Source organism: Lycorma delicatula, chromosome 4, assembly GCF_047948215.1.
Source record: "Lycorma delicatula isolate Av1 chromosome 4, ASM4794821v1, whole genome shotgun sequence".
Taxonomy (NCBI): Eukaryota; Metazoa; Arthropoda; class Insecta; order Hemiptera; family Fulgoridae; genus Lycorma; species Lycorma delicatula.
In genome coordinates, this window is record NC_134458.1 from 186,460,150 (window position 1) to 186,480,958 (window position 20,809).

At 31.1% G+C, this 20,809-nt stretch overlaps 1 protein-coding gene across 14 annotated transcripts; it reads right to left on the reverse strand.

Moving 5' to 3' along the window:
- Positions 1-1,070: 1,070 nt before the first annotated feature.
- On the reverse strand, positions 1,071-20,680 carry Ciao1 (cytosolic iron-sulfur assembly component 1). Of its 14 annotated transcripts, none has more exons than XM_075364840.1 (8): positions 20,375-20,527; positions 17,142-17,233; positions 7,992-8,304; positions 6,587-6,695; positions 5,822-5,972; positions 4,188-4,299; positions 3,164-3,302; positions 1,071-1,480 (listed from the first exon to the last, which is right to left on the reverse strand). In XM_075364840.1, the coding sequence occupies exons 3-8, from the start codon at positions 8,295-8,297 to the stop codon at positions 1,212-1,214; spliced, it is 1,086 nt and encodes a 361-aa protein (XP_075220955.1). In that variant the 5' UTR covers positions 8,298-8,304; positions 17,142-17,233; positions 20,375-20,527; the 3' UTR covers positions 1,071-1,211. The 14 variants fall into 14 exon arrangements, with proteins under 14 accessions (XP_075220955.1, XP_075220957.1, XP_075220958.1 ...); XM_075364842.1 differs by having other exon boundaries at positions 20,371-20,523; XM_075364843.1 differs by lacking the exon at positions 17,142-17,233 and adding an exon at positions 18,216-18,250 and having other exon boundaries at positions 20,375-20,519.
- Between the last annotated feature and the right edge of the window lie 129 nt (positions 20,681-20,809).

Genomic DNA, 20,809 nt, shown 5'->3' on the forward strand with positions numbered 1-20,809 from the left:
TAAAATTAATGGTCAATGAAGCTTCAAAAGTACTTGAAGGTAGGGGAGTTTTACGTTAAGTTACTAAGCGGTAAAATGCATCATACAGCCCCTATGCAAAGCAATCATATTCACAGTCAATTAAACAATTAAGTTGTTCCAGATATTTTTAATGGAGTTTTCAAAAAAGAAAAAATACAACACTAGTTGAATTTAAAATTGTAAACAAATGAATTTTTCATACATGACTTTTTTTTCATTTACATAAGCCGCAGCTACTAATTATTTAACAGAATTTTTACTTTTAATTTCACATGAATTAGAGATATTTTTCCTACACATCCAATCAACAGTAGACACTGAGGAAATATGACAGACAAAAATAATCATGACAAAATTTAAAGGAGTTAGACGAAACATTACTGGAAAATAGGACTTGTACGCTGAATCTTGAGATATTGGATAATTACAAAACATTTTATCCACAATAATATGGAAATGAGATGCTCTTATTAAGCTAACAGAAAATGTTTCTACTGTAAAAACTATTAACACTAACTAAAAATTCTATTTATGTTGATAGCATTTCAAATAAAGCAAACCAAAGTTACAAAATAGGACTTACAAACTGAATCTTAAGATATATTGGATAATTACAAAACATTTTATCCACAATAATATGAAAATATGATGCTCTTATTAAGCTAACAGAAAATGTTTCTACTAAAAAAACTATCAACACTAACTAAAAATTCTATTTATGTTGATAGCATTTCAAATAAAGCAAACCAAAGTTACCCATATTTATTTATTTTCTGTGCATATATCTTTTCATATATCACTTTCTGAATAAAGTGACTGGTAAAGGTTCACCTACAAAAGAAAGTCCCACTACACAGTACTACTAGCCAAGGAGTAATATCTGGTTAACTGATGAGACTGGTTAACTGATAGAGACTGGTTAACTATGAGACTGCTCATTCAATGAGCTGCTAACTTATTCTTACAGTTCCTACAAACATCAAATAGGAATTTCTTATAAATAAAAAATAAGATTCATAATGTATAAAAAAATTAAATTACTCAATGAATAAAAAAATTACAGAAAACACATTTAATTTTCAAAATTACAATTTTTGATAATGCAATGGTATATGAAAAAAAAATTAATATTTAAAAGTTCAAAATGAATATTTCACCAGAATAATTTTATCTTCACCAGAATAATTTCATCAGAATAAATCAACTGGATCTTTGTCATAGGAAGAGACAATTACTTCAACTTTATTATTTAATTTTCTTTTAAGGAAATCGGCAAATACTTTAAGAAATCCACGTTCACTGTCACTATGATTAGTCATAATTACTGAAGAATTATTATGTACGGCAGCTAATATATCATGATGAAGCATTTCTCCAGTCACATAAAGATCTGCCTTGACGTTTGCCAAAACTTTTGCACCAGAACCAGGACAAACTGCTGCTGTGCTCACCAAAGTATCTACATAAAAAAAATGTAATTACACACATTAATGTATTAATATTACATTAAATTATATATATAAAGTATAAAGCACTGGAAGGGCAACTAGTAGGGCTTTTATTTATCTGGTCAGTCAGACTTTTGTCAAGAGTTTCAATTTCAGGATAAGAAAAGTCACAGACTCAAATCAGGTGAATAAGGGATTGAGGAACTGTAGGAATGAGTTTTGGTCAAAATTCTTTGATGGAAATGGCTGTTGTGACACAGGGTATTGTCATGATGAAGCATCCACTTTTTTATTCTTTATGCACAATACCCCTACTGTCAAAAAAAAAAAACAAATCAGCATGGTTTTGATCTTGCTCATTGATATTTATGGTTTTGATCTTGATATTTTATCTTAAGAGTATTTGCAAGTCCAAATTAGTGAATGTGGTTTAGTATAGTCAGAAATTCACTTTGACCCCTTTCAAGATTTTCAAAAAATTCGACCTTGAATTTTTTGAAGGTCTACATGAAGATTACCACAACAAAGTTGTGGTAAAAATCATTTATGGTGTACTTACACCATAAAACGAATGTATATTACAAATTTTCATTAAATTTGTGTGACAACATATACACCATATCCAAAACATGCAATATTGCATTTTGAATTCTGTGAAGCTTCTCTTAGAAAAGTAATGATTTTTATCTAATTATTTAGAAAAACAGCTAAAAATGACGAATGTGCTACTGTGTTAGCTGGTGCTACCATGGTCCTGCAATACCGGTGTGCTGATAAGGTTTTAATGTATCAAGTAAAATTCATTCCTGGCCAATGGATGAATTTTGATTGACAGTATGATACTCTATCCTCTACCTTTTCTCCTTTTGGGTCGGGGTCAAAGTGGTGCATGCAACACTCAAAGTGGTGCATGCAACTGAAAAAGTTAATTTGATTTGTTCATTCAGTGATTTATTAATGTGAATAACTTATTTCTTTTGATTTATGAACCTACCAGTCATCCATTTGAGAAATAATTTTATTGCGATATTTAAAAATCTATAATTAAAGCTAAACCCTAGTTTTTCTTTAAATCAACACCTTGAAAATAAACCTAAGCCTAATTTTGATAAATGAGAACTAATGAGAACAGTTTGGTAAAAACTGTTTAGCGAGTCAAATATAAACCAGACTAATATAAACCAGTATCAATACTGAAAATATAAAACATTTACTGCTTTTCTATGTAGCTTGTGAATCTCCTCAAAAAACATTTGTGGACAAACTGCATTTTATTGTCACTCAATCAATGGCCCAAAAAAGAAAATCAAGTGGATAAATATGAATTGTATGGGGATGTTCTAAGGTTTCTCAATTATGTCCAGTCCCAAGAGCTTATAGCAGAGTTAATTCTGATGTCAGCCAATTTCTGAACAAGGAATACCTTTCTAGCCCAAAAGACAGTTGAGGTGACTTTCAGTCAAGACATATTTTTGCCTTTACAGAGCAAAGCTCTACCTCTATTAATACTACTTTACTATTACTAATACTACACACCAGCCTACACATTCATACAGGCAAAAATCCTAAAATTATTTACAATTTATTATCTTAAAATTATAAGAAAATGATTACAAGAAATAGAATTTTACAAAGCATTGGAAAAGTTAGTATGTATGTTAACGGTCCAGTTTAACACCTACATTATTACTTACCCAATTTACAACCAACTGCTAAAGCAACTCTACAATACTTTACACCAGTGTGTTTCTTAACTCTCTCAATGGCTTCCTTGATAGTAATAGGATTGTTAAACTTGCACAGTCTTCCAATCCCAGTATTACGCACAGGAACCTGAAAATTCATACAATATAAATCACTTCAGAATAATTGTAATTTTGTATTTCATATGACAAAGGTCACATTTAAAAAATGACCTTTAAAAAATGGTTTCTAGTGGTTAGCATGTTGCTGGGTACTAGATCAGTATATAAAAGTATTTTGTTATCACGTTTTCTGGTACAAGCAGACAAAGAAATTTGTTAATTTCAATTAAATAACAGTCGCCCATCATTCCAGGATCCCACCTGATCTACTTTAGTCACTACTGACTGCAAGTTATTGTTTTTAGTCATATCTGCAACACGTTGCAGATATGACTATACGACTGCAAGTTAATTTTTGTTGACTGCATTAGCCTTGAATGGATGGCTGTTTCTTACCATTGAAACAGCCAATGTTTCTTACAATTGGCAGTTTCTTTCTAGTCAAAGATGTCTTCAGGAATATGCTGAATTCCAAGCTCTCATCAGACCATTGACATCAGTACCTCTCCATGTGGTACCAGCTTTAGAGCTGAGAATACATTGTATATTTTACAAATAAAATAAGGATAAATAGATCCTGCAAAGAAGAAACGATAAAGGAAAAGCCTAATCAATGATAAGTATCTTCATATTGATATAAACTGAACATAATTAACAATACAACAAGAGGTGAATCTGAAAAAAGAAAATTGCATGAAATGATAAAACTGGTATTTTCTTAAGAAATAATCTTACTTTTGGCAATGTGATCATGGTATGATAAAGTACGAATGTATATTATACTATATTATAATGTATATTATTTTTATACTAGTTAAAACATGCTTTAAAAGATGGGAAGACCATACATTTATAAGAAAACAAGGATGATCAATAACATTTTAATCATAAAAATGCATGAAAACATACTTACAGGCACTCTATTGTAGATTTCAAAACTAGTATCTGGCTGCTGCTTCAAGAACGCATAAAGCTGCGGTAAAATCTCCTTTTTGCAAGAACCTACATACTCATTTACTATTCCACTAAAATTAAAAAAAAAAATTTTATTAACATTGTTATTTTATTGTTTTATTTATTTTATTGATGGCTACGCAAGCTGAAGTCTCAAGCTTATTCCACACTATATAAAAACAGATTCCATTACATAATGTGTAGATATAGCAACACACTTTGATAAACTTACATTTGTGATAATACAACAAATAGTTACAAACTATTGTTACTTGTGGGCTCCCAAAAAAATTCCTACTTTAATAATCTATAAATACTGCAAACTTATTTACAGAATTTTAATATTTAATATACAATATGTTTTTTAAATATTAAAAAACAAAAAATGAATTATTCTAGAACTGAAGCATGCCACTTGCCCATGTGAAACTAGTCAATCCCAGCAACTTGACTTCACATTGCTGTGTTGCAATTATGAACAGCCGAAGCAATGCCATGAGAGCTTACTCTAGCCAAAAGTTTTTCCTGTTCCACCAGAAGCACCACAAAGAACACTTCCTGAATTTGATTCAATGCTGTGTACAACTTGAACAATGTTCTGTTTACAATCTGTCAAAGATGGTTCGTTCAGACAAACTCATTTAAAGCCATAACATCTTAATTGGTTTCCCTCAAATATTCGTAAGACTAGTACACTTTTATATGATTTCGATTATCAAAGTACTAGTCTTACTAGTACTATATTTCATCTTCCGTTCTAAAGTACTGGTGCTTAATATCCTTTGAAAGATTGTCTTTGTACTTACTCCAAATAATAAGACAATATCAACATTAAGACATATGATTTGTTGACATATGAGCAAAGTCAACCCAATGATCAGCCATGTACGAAAGAACTTTCATACCACCTGGTACACCATTCTTCATCATTGAAGTGAAAAGCAAGTGCTTGGAACAGGCATGCACCACCTCCTTAACATGACAGTTTATCTTTTTGAAACACTACACTAACCTGTTGACTAAGCAACACCAACAAATAGAGCCAGAAGAAAGAAAATGCTTAAATGTTAATATTTAAATATATTGTTTTAAATTATAAAACAAATTTCCCTTAAAACTCAAAATTTCATAAATCCTTTCTTGGTGCATGCCTAGTTAAGATACGAAGATACCCTGAAAAATAACTACCTGTAATTAATAGTTTTGGCTGTACATTGATTATGAGTCAGGACATTATAATGAAATTTTTAATGTTGACAAGACCTCACAATCTACAATCGTGACTGTAGATTGTAACAGTTTAACGTGAACAACTGTTACATTTATTTGTATATGTAATGTATATTGTAATATATATTACAATATACAATTATAATTGTAATTGTTCATAATGAACAACAATTGTAATAACATGAACAACAGTTTTCAACTGTTATTCCAGCCCCTTTGTTTCAATCACACTTTACTACCCACACATTACCTGTATCACCATATAAATGTATCACCACACTATTAGAAACTTACATCCAGTTATAAATCAAAAACATTAACAAACTGTTAGTGATATTTAAAAATGCAATTAATTATACATACTGTTCATCAAGGTATGTTTTATTGACTCCAAAACTGTCTAAAATTTGACATATATTTTTATTCCTTTCCTCAAACATAACAACAACAGAATAACTATGATCTGGTGGATCGTACGAATAATACGACTGTAATGGCTCACTGGTAGCAACATCTGAAAACAAGTAAGAATTATGAAATCAAAAACTTTCCATCAATGAAATCATTGAGCTGAAAGCATAAAAATAAACATTAAGAATACATCAATTTTATTTTACATAAAGTACTCTGCTCTCCTAAATGAGAGTGCTATCAGCAGTACCAATTCAAGTTAAGGCATTTTGAATACCAGCGCAATTGCCAAACAATGACATTACATTGTTAATGGCATAATCCATGTTTTTTATTTAAATAAGAAACAAAGAAAAATGTTCATATGAAAGCAATGTAATCACTGTTGGCTGCAGTGATGTTATCGTATTGAGAATCAGAATTCATTTAACTGAATTTTTATAAAAATGAATTTTATATAAAAACTGAATTTTTATAAAGATAATATTGTAAATACTCAAAAATTTGCGGAATTTTTCCAGACAAAGATTGCTTTGATAAAAAACTTATTTAGAATTTCCCTATTTTTTTTTCTTCAATACATGTAATATTTATTAATTACAATTTTACTAATCCAATTTTTTTTTTAAGATACAAAAGTAAATAGTGAGCATTGTAAATGATGAGCATTATAGTATTATAGTATTTATTACTATTGCAATAAATTTCAAAGTTTACCAAATGCTGAAGTAAGCCAATCACCAATTCCACCAGGGATGGAATCCCACGTCGTATGCGGTGTAAATACAGCTATTCGGTTCTCCAAACAGCATTGAATAACCTTTTCCTAAAAAAAAAAAAAAAACAATTTTCCATAAACCCGTAAAAAAATTTTTGGTAAAAAAATTAAATTTTTGGTGTTAAAATAAATAATTAAGCTATTCAGATATTTTACCAGGATGGTGCCACATGCAATAGTTACTGAAACTACTCAGTTGTTGCATCAAACATTTGGAGATGCATGCTTGAATCTCCAAATAATTTCACAAAATGTCACCAAAATTTTTTTTTTTTTTTTTTTTTTTGAAATGTAAGAAAATCATTTTCTTACATAATTTACAACTACATTCCATCAGTGGTGAATATTGTATCTTTAATTATTGTGGTGATCTTTCCTTGATCCACCAGCCTCACTGACTCATTCATTCACCTTCTTTTGGTTCTTCTAACCAGCCACTGGTCGACTAATAACCACTAACTGTTCAACCACTGATCAGCCTTGATATTCACTTCATTTTCTATCTAAACTTTACTCTGCTTATGTACCCACAGTACTAATCAACAGTTTCAGCTGCGTTCACTTTTTCAGCAGTTAAAAATGAGAGTGCAGAAGTCAGCGAGTCTTGGAATAAAGGGAAATGAAACTTTTTGGATGAATGGTGATTGGTGTGGTGGACTGTAAAATTGTTAGTATTGTGGGCTCAGCTCAAGAACACACAGAACATAATTAAGAAAAACAAATTATGCATTTTACAGTCTCATCCATGGCCCCACCTTGGAAGCTTCAAAATACCACACACACAAATTATGACAAAGGGAAATTGGCAATACAGTTTGGTCTCTTCAATACACCACTTGAAGTCTTGGCAATGACAACCTGAAATACAGGTATTTTTCATTGTAAAGGGGGAAGAGTCTTCCTACATTTTCACATTGTGAAAATTTTCTGGCAATCAAATCAGTAAATGTATGAGTTAAATCTGGATGCTGTAATCTTTCTTTCACCAACTTTTTTATTATTGTTTTGTCTAAGAATGGACTTACCCTGTTAGTCAATCTTCTAATTGAAGCTAAGTAACCAGAAACTCACTGGTTACTTAAGTTGAGTATTAAAATTATAATTGATAATTGAAAATTGATAACTGATCCACTACAAGATACAATTAAATTTTTTGTTACAAATCCAATTTATAAATCCAATTTATCAAGCCCAGTTGGTCAACTATGCAATTGTGTTTTAACTTTTTTTTCAATTTTTAATTGAAAAATTAAAAAATTAAAAATTAAAAATTAAACTATAGTTTCAATGTGCAGACAATTTAAATATGTTAGTAATTAACTGATTTTAATTCATAATGCTTACCGTCCATGTTTTTAAACTAAATTTCTTAATTGGAGCAAATATTGGAGGATGGTACGAAATAATCATATCAGTATTCTTATTCATACATTCATTCATAACATTAACAGAAAGATCATTTGTCAACATAATCCTTCTAACATCTCTTTTGGTAAATGGTTCAATAAGAAGACCCACGTTATCCCATGATTCAGCCAATGAAAGAGGAGCATAGTTAGTGAGGACATCAACAATTTCGTTTAATGACAGTCCCTTTTCTTTAATTAATTTCTTCTCACACCTTTCAATACTAGCCGCTTCTCCACTCATTATGTACCTCGGTAACATAAAAATAACATTCATTTGATAATTGTTATAACTAATCTCATTTATATCTACACCAATTCGTCTACTTAAGATTCCAATATTTCTCAATTTCAGCATCTTATCTTTGCAGTTAAGTTATCTGTGTAGAAAGAGAAAAATACATAAAATGCCAAAGTAAAACAATATTTCTGATTGACACAAGTGAACTATTATAGGAGGATGCTGAGAGGATGGTAAAAAAAGAGTATCCTGGAAGTTTACTAGTACAAATATTACTTTAATATAGTCTAGTCAACAAATGAGTGTTTGCTTAGAACCAAAGTTACTGCAATTTATACTAGTCTAAATATACTACTAAATAAAACCAGATACTGGAGCCATATCCAGTTACACATTTAGCTATGTCTTTTACACATTTAACACTGAATAATGCTTTAAAAATGGATTGCAGTGAATGAGTAATTACGAAAAAATTTACAATGACTCAGTAAATGCATTCATGATTAATTTTCTACAATGAAGCAGTTTCTCTGCGAGTTCCTTTCCAGTTTTCCTAATCAATAATCTACCATGGAAACTGTCTGAACCACAACAGTCACTTAGCCAGTAAGAGAGTGGAACAGCATGAACTTTAAAATTGGATACTCCATAACCCATTTAAGAGGTTATAGAATGCTAAGAGGTTGTAGAATTTAAGAGGTTGTAGAAAGAATGCTAAATTGGTAGCCTATTAATATACAGGTGGGTCTCCTAAAATTTTCAAGTACTCTGCATATCTAGCAAATAAATGTAAGTAGGACATTATATAACTTCATACAGAAAGCTTACATATACAGCAATGTTTTATCATACAAATTAATTTAGTGCATTAAATTTATGTTACTGTAACCATTCCTATGCAGTTTCCTTCATATAAAGATGTTAATAATATGTATTCATAATATGTCACCATAATAACCAACCATACAGAGCACATTTACGAATGTTTAGGGGGTCAATATTTTCGCTGACCTCTGTGATGAAATGAAATGATGAAATCTGTCTGTTACCTCATAAGCGAGACATGTAAAATTTCTCCACAGGCAGGTTTTTCTTTTAGTTATCCTAAAATTAAACTGCAATCTTGTGAGGTTTTAGTTCAACTAAGAATAATTGCTGCAATACAAACCAAGTAAATAGTATTTAAGCATTTACATACATAAAGCATTTACCTTATTTTTAAATAAATTACACAGTTGTGATGTGCTCAGACATCCCAAATTAATATCAAACAGCAATCAGCTAGCATGTTTGTATTCCATTTCCCTTTATAGTGGCTTTCCATCACAAATATCTTTGTAGTAACGTTCATGTTTGGGAGAAAATCCAGAGAATGGAGGAAATGTCACATCCCATAGCTCTGGATGAAGTAGAAGTTATCAAGGTAATTTTTTGGGGATTTTTATTTGAGAACAAACAAATATTCCTTTTTTTCCTTCATACATTCAGGAATTTGTCTGATTCTTACCTAGCTTGTTATAGAGGGGGTAAATATTTTTTCGGGTTCAATTAAGGGCTGGCTCATGAATAACACTTTTTCCATGTGGAGTTATTCCCATATCTTTGTGTAGAACCACTTTTATACTATACGAGGATAAGTTTATCCGCAATTAATTATAAATTTTATTACAATACAAACAGGAAACTAGCATGTACATCATTGCACAACCTTCCTGATGCCCTCATAAAAGAAGGTTTTCGGTTGAGCTGCAAGCCAGGAATGCACCACTTCTTTCACTTTTGTCCAAGGTAAATCGACAGCCCCTTAATGCCTGAGTGGACCAAACAAGTGGTCAGAAGGAGCAAGGTCAGGACTAATGAGCCAGTGTGGACTGACTGTCTTGCAACACCACCTTTCGGCAGACCTTTCTCACTAACATGTTCCAGTACTGGGCCTTAAGTCCCAAAAATCTAAGCATCAGTTTTCCTGCACGGTGAATTTGGATGTTTCCATTCCATACTTGGTCGTTTACTCTGGCTTGTAATGATGGATCCATGTTTTGTCACCAGTGATTGGTGATAGCAATTCAATGGTTTTGGCAGATGTCCAAGCACATTTGTTTGTGCAACTGAGTTGTTTTTGAGACCCATCTTACACAGACTATGAAACCCAACTCGTGGATGTTTCATATGCAGAACCATATGTGCCACTTCAATAGTTCACTAAAATGCTCAATGTTTTCCTCATTTGTGGTGATACTCATTTCCATTTGTAGGCACTCAATATGAATTTTGCCCCCTGATACACCTCAGACATGAAACCTCAAACAAAAAGTGGAACAGCCATGGTTAACGGCAAAGCTAGGTTAACTAACCTAGCAGCATCAAACCTGCACATACATAAACCACATGCATCATCTACACAACACGACAGTACTACCAACAAACAAAATTAAATTGCAGATAACTTACCCTCATACTTAGACGAATCTATGAAAAGATGCCAGTCCTTAGGTTTATGAACCTGTCTTGAGTGCAAGATAAGCTCATCAATATTTAGTTTATTTTTATTTTTATAATATTTGTAGCACAAATTGTTTTTATCAATGAAGTACTGAAAGTTTGCTTCAAAAGCCCAAAATTTTTATTTTTTTGAAGTAAATTCCAACCTTGCAGTCCTGATCCTAACAGTTCAGCTTGATTTTTTGATAAATTTAAATCAAGTCTATTTAAGATATGGCTACAGTACTGCATGATTCTTCATCGCTACTTTGACATTCGCAGGTGGCTCGAACTGGAATCATTGTGAGCTACGGCCTGATGCAAATTGCATCTTAACTATTTGTCTAGTTAAGATTTTTTAGAAATTTGAAATCACACCAAACTATAGGTACACCAAATTCAAAGCCTTCCATGTACCTTTCAGCCATCCTCTTATATAGCCCATGTCTTATATACTGATCAATTTTGCATTCAAGTAGAAATGATGAGAAAGTGTACATAAACATTACAGGTGTAATGTTTTTTTTTCTTTGATTTTATGATAAACTCAACCCACATACATAAAAGGCATCCACGTCATTTACACAATTTCAGCAATGAGGCTGAACAAAATTAATTCACTCCTAAATCCAGTGCTTAATACACACACCTGTGTTTTCAGCTACATGTTTTGACCTGCACAGACAATCTTGATACATAATGTGACTATGGTATGCTTTGTCTATAATATAGGAGCATAAAATGCTGCTAACTACATTTAAAAAATCCTAAAATTTTTTTTAAAAAAGGTGGGGCGATTTTGAGTACATCTGTTTCCAGCATCAAAACAGATTAAATCATATATCGCATGATAGGAAACAAAGATTATGGTGTTAACTGAGCTCATTAAAATTAAATATCACTTATGTTCCATGGCACTACAGTTAGTGACAATATATAGTCAAAATTGATAAAAGAAAAGCTGTGCACAAACATAAATACATTATTATATTCCACTATGATCCAATTCACTAAATGGATCAGTTACTGCAACATTTCTGATATTCTGAATAATAAATTTAAGCAAATAAGGTAATATTAAAGTAATAAGGTAATAAGGTAAGTAATAAGGTAATTTTAAGCAAATAAGGTGGCTCTTCCCCTTAATAGTGTGCATTAAGTAATGCAAGATTGTAGAATGGCACAAAATAAAAAAATCTCATGCCAAACATATTAGAGAGGTGGTTTCCTACTCAAAGAATCCAATGTAATTCGATGTAGAAAACATTCATCAGTATAATATGTAACTTCCATTTATCAAAGAATAAATTGAAAAATTTACTTTAAACTGACTGAAAAATTAACCTACACCTTAGTTAACCTTTCACATTGATAAATATATACTTGTGCACTACAATAACAGCGATTTGCCTACCTTAAACAGAAAAATGAACAATTTCAACAAAAAGTAAATGAAACAACCATCAGATAACATTTAATTCTTTACTAGAAATCTAATACATTTACATTACATTTTATTCTTTCAAAGCAATATGAATTGCTATGATTTGATACCATATTTTTTGTACAGATAACTGGTAATACTTAAATTGATAATTTAATACTCCTGTAAGTTCCATACATTAATTCGAGAATCGTCACTACAAGAAGCAAGTAGTCCTGGAATTACAGGGTTCCATGCAACAGCATTAACATCTTGTGTGTGTGCTCTATTAACCACAACCAAGATTTCAAACATAGGTTGATTAGGATCAGAATCAGATGTTTCTCTAAATATTCTTATAGCATCATCAGCACAAGCAGTTGCAATAAGGTCTGTTAAATGGCACCATGCAATATCATAAATTGTTCTGGAGTGGTATCCACTTAGAGTACATATGCACTTCCAGGTAGGATCATTACCACTTGTAACAACACCTTCTAAATTACCTGGTAAATATTCTTTCCATATTTTAATAGATTTATCATCACTACAACTTGCCAATCTTGTACCACTTTTATCAAAAGCTATGCTCCAAACAGTTGATTCATGTGAACTTAATGTCGCAAAACAAACCCAGTCATTATCAACAGGATCTTCCTTAAAAAGTTTTATAGTATTATCATAACTTGCTGATGCAAGAATATCTAGATGAGGATGCCAAATAACCTTTTTGACATCCTGTGTATGGGCGTTTATAACTGCTGCACACTCATATTCATCATCTTCACCAACTTCCCAAATCCAAACAGACTTATCTCTACTACATGTAGCAAGTAAATTACCAGATTTTGCCCAACAAACTGATTTAACTTCATTTTCATGACCCTCTAATGTAGCGTTGCATTCAAACTCACCCGTTTTTTTATCCCATATTGCAGTTGTACCATCAAAACTTGATGATGCTAAAAAATTTCCACACGGTGACCATGCAGTTTCTCGTATTGTACGCTGATGACCATCGGCTAAAACAGTTTTATTAACCCAATGACCACCTGCCTGTCCCCATAAGCGAACAGTTTTATCTTCACCACAAGTAGCTAACATTCGGCCATCTGGATGCCAAACTACATCCCATACACGACCATGATGACCTGATAAGCTTTCTATTAATTCCAATCTACACGCCATTCTGAAAATTAACAATACTATGAATTATGAACAAATATATAATATTAAAGGACATACTTCAATGAAGAAACTGAATAACACTAACACTGAAACTACCATGAAAAAACTGAATAACACTACCACCTACTTCACAACCACACAAAAAGAAAACCCACAAAACAGAAAATCCAGTGAGAATAAATGCCTATCACAGAACAAATGTGTAATTTACATGTTACTAGTGTGTTATACAGCCTAAGCAAGCAAAGTTTGTCTCCATTTTAATCAAGTAAAGTTACTAAATCATTAAATCACTTTCTACATCAACCTGAGATATTCAAATTTCTTAGACCAAAAACCATAAGAAAGTACCAAATTTACCACTATTTGTACCCCAAGAATAAGGTTACAGGAGCAGAAAGCAGGGTTAAATGTTTCACAAGCCAAAACATCTTATTTTTGACAAAATATTCTAAAAGATTAAATTTTGTTCAATTTTGATTGTTCAATTTTCAATCACCCTGCATACAAATGTTTTTTGTTCAAAAAATTTTTTTATCAAAAAAAATTTTTGAATAATTTTTTTTTTCAAAAAATTTTTTTTTGAATAATTTCTTTACAACATTCTGGTAATTTACATGAATTACAGATTTAATTGAATTTAAATGAAAAAATTAGCACCAAAAACCACTTTTGTCTAAGGTACAGAAATATAAAGTATTAATTCTTAACTTTATTAAGAAAAACGTAATGTTTTCAGTTTTCTGCTAGTGTTGCACCGAAAGTTATGTATAAAATTTTTTTTGCTCAAAAATATGGATCCATAAGCTATACTTTTACATTAGAAGTCATTTAAAATTTAGCAAATGGGATACTTCACACACAACTAAATTTTTCAGTGACAGTCCAAGGGATACTTAATCTACTTAATTATTGATAAACATTAACTTAATGTTTATCATTACTTAGTGATAAACATATGATATGAGTTGATTAAAAAATGAAAACGACACTATTTTAAAACTATCACCACTTTTTTTAAAACAACCACAAAGCCTTGTGGCAAATCTCAGAAAGAACAGTTGGAAGTGACAATGACAGCTGTAACAGGCAAGTAACACGGCCAAAATTACCATCTGCTTGACGAAGACTGCCACTACCAGCCACACAAGGCTTGATCACACAATTACCCAGGTCGAAAGTATCTGGGGATATGGCTGGACCATGAAGGTTGGTCTGGAAAAGCTGGAGACAGTGCGAGCTCTCAGACTACTAGGAAACTGAACAGGCCTCAAGCTCTACAGCCACATCATCAACTCCATTTTAGTCTATGGGGTGTCAGTATGGAAGGGAAGACCTTAGGGATAGGTAAGCATAGGCATGTACTAGGAGTGCAGCAACAGATCACTCTACGAGTAGTCTCCCTGCATACTTTTGGCTGGCATGCCTCAACAGATGGCCCACAGTGGCAAGGGCGATGGGACCAATCTTCAACAGGGCAATGGAATCATTTCTTTATACCGTAGATTGACCTGTGGGTCAACTGTAAGTTCGGAGAACTGAACTATTGGTATTCAGGGCTTACCTGTACACAAGAAAGTCAGAAAATGACCTCTGTCATTACTGTGGAGAAACAGACACCCCTGAACATGGTCATGTTCGACTTAACAGTGGAAAGACAAGCATCATCTGCACTCAAATAACCTTTCACAGCTGACACTAATTGAAACTATGCTGAACAACGAGGAGAGTTTAAAGTCACTGCAGGGCTTACTACACAAATCTCACAGCAGAAGGCCAGGGAGGACGAAATGGCAAGGGGTGGGGGATAGCCCTACAGACAACACTAGAGAAGAGAGATTCCAAACCCCTTGCAAGAAAAAGTAAGACCCAGACCCACCACAGCACTAGGGAGTGTTCATGCTAGGCATGAGGCACAAAGACAGACCTGGCCTTTGTGGGGAGGGGGGGTGAGGCCCAGGAAGGTTAGAGGCAGGCGAAAATAAAAGAAACCAGCAAGCTAAGCTTAATCCTGCAGTATTCAGCTTGTTACCCAATAGCAGTAAAAGTATAAGCAATTTGAAATGTTTTATTCATAGATTCAGTCATTCAAAAGATCAGAAAAGTGCAAAGGAAAAATTATATTTTCCTGTTCATGAAATATAACTGATAAATATAGGTACAAATGGTGTCTAAACCCAAAAGGGGCAAGAGAAAAAATGATAAAGTTATTATATCCAATTGCTAGATTGGATACTAAGAAAGGTACCAAACACCTCTAAAGGTACTGGAGAATCTAGGAAATCGTTTTAAGGTCCTGCTTTTATAGTGAAGGCAAAATCGTGATATTCACCTCCTCATGATAGAGAGGAGGCAATGATTGTATACATTAACAGCTGATAGTATACACAAGCAGTTAAATGAGCAGTTAAGTGGATGAGAAGTAATAGCTGCAGTACACAGCAGTAGAGATGGGAAACGATATTAGAATACAGAAGGCAACAAAATCACTATATTGAAAATCCTAGTAATAAATCTTTATGCTGGCTTCTGTAAAATGATTTAAAATTAAGCTTCACATTCACAAGCAACAAAAGATGTTAAGGACCAATTGCATACATAAGAACATGTATCAGAAAAGGACTGCTGCAAGACACTGTTGGGAGACAAATGCTGTGGTCATAGAAGGTGAAGGAACTGGAACTGAAGTAGGAAAATTTACCTAGGGGTAAGGACTGGAAGATGGAATGAAAAAAATTATAACCAATACTTTGTTTGAAAAACCACACTAGAAAGTATGTGAATGTAGAAAAGGCAATTCAAGATAGCACACAAAAAGGAAACTGAGAACAATGAGGGGCATTTAATGAAAATGAAAAATGCTAACATAACAGGAAACATAGGCTATTATGAGGAAAATAGAGCCAAAAAATTATAGGTAACAGAAACTTACTTTCAGAAAGAAAGAAAGTAGTAGGAATAAGAACAACATTCTTATGTTATTGTTTCCCTCCTTGAGTTAAGGAGGTAAACAAAAAGCTAGGGAAAGTTGGTTGAAGAAAGAATCCAATGATATTGAGAATCCAAAAACATGTAAGTATAGGAAAATGAGTTATTGGGATAAAATAATCAAAGTGAAATATATTGAAAGATAAGGATGGTAAAATGCTCCATGAGAAAAGAACCACCTGTATTGACAGATAAAGAGGTTGCTGAAGAGTACAGGACTTGACAGTGTGAAAAGCAATTAAAGAATTAAGAATTGACTAGAATATTTGAACTAATTTTATAAAAGCTTAAACGAGGAAGTGGAAGAAATAATAGAATAAAAAAAGTAAAAATTTACAGAACTTTTTCTTACAAAATTACAATAGTTTATATAGTAGAAATTTACCACAATCATTTTATAACTTAAAAAATTACCATTCTTCCTATTAATTACATAATAGTAGAGGACTTAAGTTGGACAATAAGTTTAATTTTGAAGTGCCTATTCTGTAATCCTTTTATTAATCCTTTAATTATTTTATTCCAATTTTACTTAACCATGCAAAAATAAGATCCTCTGATTCATTAGTGCAGTTATAATTACTGCAGCAATTAGCTCAAATTGATCCTAAAAATTTTTTTTTTTTTTAGATACATGAAAAATTTATAATTAACACATCTTAATTAAATATTGCTTAATGTAAATATATATCACGGAAATTTGTACTATAAAAAAGGTTTTACTATAAATGAAAGCATTAATAAAAATGCTATTATATTCAAAATACCTTTGTTTTTATTATGACTAAGATGGAATATTTTTTATGTGAAATATATTCAGCACCACTTCAACTGCAAACAAACGCCCACAAAATAGAACCTGAAATGAAAAATCAAAACTTCTTTAAAAATAAATATAAGTGTGATAGCTAATAAAAATATTTTATTTAGTAATGTACTTAAATAGCTCTACCTTAAACTGGTCTGTAATTAGACAGACCATCTTTGCAACAAAGACAACAGTAAAAATAATGATTTACAAGAAAAATTCATTGAACAGCTGCTAGTCTTAAGAAAAATAATTCTTTGTTTTTTAATGTATTCATCTGGAGTATATAAGTCAGCCCAAAGGTAGCTCACCTTGCTATATCACCCAAGATTGTTGGTCTCAGCACCACTAGTATGGAGGATCTAGCAGATATTCTCTTCTGTAATCAAAAAAGCTTCCTTACTGGAACAAGTACACTAAGTGTACTGTAAGGGTATTATCACAAGACAAATTGCACAAGAATGTACAAATAACCTTATTTTAGTCAAAAACACAGCATTACAATTCCAGTTTATATTTGACCCATTTTATAACAATATAATACTGAACAGTGCATATATAATAAAATAAATTAATAAATAAAAAGCAAACAATTTTAATATATGATATAAATTTTATATTAATAATATTGGCATATTACTGGCATATTTTGCATGCTACAATTTAGGCATATTTGCAATCAACACAAAATGTCAAATCCTCTATCAGTCGGAATAATAGTTTCATCTTAATTATGAATTATGATTAATTTGTTTTTAAATTCTATAAATCCACATTAATATAGTAATTTACACTAATAGGTTAAATTAAAATTAATATAATTAAAATTAATATAATTAAACTAATAATGTAACAGTACTGAAATTAACTAACCTAATAACTTGTTGTCTCCTTACACGAATACTCTTCTTCTTTTCTGATATTTAAAACACGAGTAAAATCTTTTTTATTTACAGAAAATTTAATTTTATTTTTTAAAAACTTAAAAAACAATAAATATGTAAATTGAGATGGCATAAGATAAATTAATTACCTTGATACACCTACAATGTATCAGCAAGTGGTATCCTGAAAATTAAGAGTGAATATGTAAACCGCTAAAGCCATGCTTAATAAACCAGTTCCCATAATTTTCATGTTTTATCATTGTTATGTAACAAAACAATTGGTGCAGTACTATATACTGATAGCATTTATTAATAGCTATGACCATAGCAAGCAAAATTTATTAAAAAATAAAGCTTTAAGTTAAAATGCTTGTCATCTAATTACTCTTAGTTTACATGTTATTGTAGAATTTGAGAACTAGTCACAAACTAATATTTCAATCATAATATTTCATCATATATTGTATACTAATTGTATACAATAATTCTACATTTTTGGTAAATATCTAAATTGCTAAAAAGTTTTTACTTTTTTAATTAATGGTGTTAAAATAATTAACACCATTAATAATTATGAGTCATCCACCAAAGTTATATGGCACTTTGTAATGTATATGGCACTTTGATTTGATGTATAACTTTACATCAAATCAAAAATCTGATTTGTAAAAACCAATATTTTGAGCAGCAAAGTACTGTTGTGATATTTCAGTTCACTTTTAGTGCCTTCTCTCATTAATGTAAAATCTTAGACTATATGACATGACTATCAGAATTCATTCCCTTATATAAATTTATGTGTATAAGATAATTTTATATGGTGCAGCACTCTTGCCCTGATATTAAGCAATAAAAAAAATAAATAGCAAATTCATGTTAAAAAATAATGGTAATGATAATGTACTTAATTTCTCAACACCCAGTTTTCACAAAGGAACGTAGTATACAGTTTTAAATCAAACAATACAGAAAAATGACTGCTGTAATCAATGTAATATTCAATTCACTGTTGGGACTTGTTTTCATAGGAATAGATATGAGAATGAAATGATGTTCAAATGAACAATTGTGTCCATTATTTGTTTTGGAACTTAAATTTTATGTGCTTTAGCACAAAATAAATGTTCATAATACATGTCAGAAATGCCATATCTGCAATAAGCAAAACAAGGCAATGTGAATATCTTAAAACAAGACAAATTCAGCTCAATGTGCAATAATTTTTTTTTTTATTTTTTTAGCCAACAATAAAATTCAAAACAAAATAATGAGAACATTCAAGAAACCCTAAACCATCCACCTCATAAACTAGACATTCTTGTTACCTCAAACACATTCATTTTACCTGTTTAACAGACAGAACAAAGTACTTTTGTTAACACTTAAAAAAAACAAGAGAAAATAGCTCAAATTCAAAAATACTGTTAACATGTATTCTGTAGAAAAAATAATATAATTATCAAATATTTTGCCAAACTGCAAAATAACTTTTCATTGGGCAAACAAGCAACAGCTCTAAAAACATTCACTCAAATTTCTATAAAAGCACAACATTATATGCTGTATAACTACTAATATTGTAACATAGTGATAACTAACCATTTAATTAAAATTAACAAATCCCTACATACTAGAGTATGTAGGGTTAATACATTCAAACATTACTAAATAACTACACAAACTAAGTGAACAAACAATTCAAATCAACAAATTTGACATTTGGCTCTTCCTAACTTAAAAAAAGGGCACAAAAAATAATAGCCAACTCCACAATCAAAGCAATAGTACTAGTCACTGAAGTTACTCAAATACACATAAGCACACCATTCTCTGCAACCAAAATATTCAAATTAGTTTGTAAAAAATTTCAAACATTGTACCATTTACTGTTATTTCACGAAAATTAAAGAAATAAGGTTTGTTTCGGTTGATCAAAATTGGATAGTAAGTAATTAACAGCAAAAGTTCAAGCACACCATTCATGACAGACCTACGTTGATACAAACAATTCTAAACAGCGTTAAACAAGCAGCAAAATATATTACAAAAGTCCTTGGTAATTTGTATGGACGTTCAAAAATCCTCGAATCAATTTCTCAACTACAAAATAGATATAAGCGGGGCAAGGCAAAAAGGTACCTACGTTCACGAACCCTTTCTACTTACAATAAAATTTGACCAACAACTTATAAAGGATGTATGTCTAAGCCGGGATAGGGTATGTACATATTCTCCTGATAATACACTAGATTTTAAAGTTACAATATCTTACAAACAAAATGTTTAAATCAGAATAAATACCTACTAAGAAATATTAGACAACCGTAAGGAGCAAATTACACTCACAAAATTCAAATTAAAATAAATCAAAATCGTACTCCTCACAATAATTCTCACAACAATGCATATTTTAATCGAGTTACAGCTGACATATTTTCCAACTTAAACTAAATAGGCGAATTAACAAAATAATTTCACCAAGAGAAGAATGATGAATTTTATAATTTTACCTATAAAATTTAGTACTTACAAAAAATAATAATAAAATAAATAGTACTTTAGAAATAACATTCCTGCTTGATATAATTCTAATTACATAACTACTGATAAGGGAATTATCCAGTCCATAAATATCGTGCAACAGAAAAATTCATAAACAATCTATGAAAATATTACATGAGTAGTTTTTTATTTTGTTACTAAAATGTTTTAATAAAATTACCTAAGGTGTTGAATATTA

Excerpts from the sequence above, each read along its gene's own strand:
- Ciao1 (XM_075364837.1), bottom strand. The coding sequence starts at position 8,411 with ATGCTGAAATTGAGAAATATTGGAATCTTAAGTAGACGAATTGGTGTA. Across the intron at positions 4,300-5,821 it reads AAAACATACCTTGATGAACA|TGGAATAGTAAATGAGTATG; the intron begins GTATGTATAATT and ends TTTTAATTTTAG. Across the intron at positions 1,481-3,163 it reads AGCAGTTGGTTGTAAATTGG|ATACTTTGGTGAGCACAGCA; the intron begins GTAAGTAATAAT and ends TTTTTTATGTAG.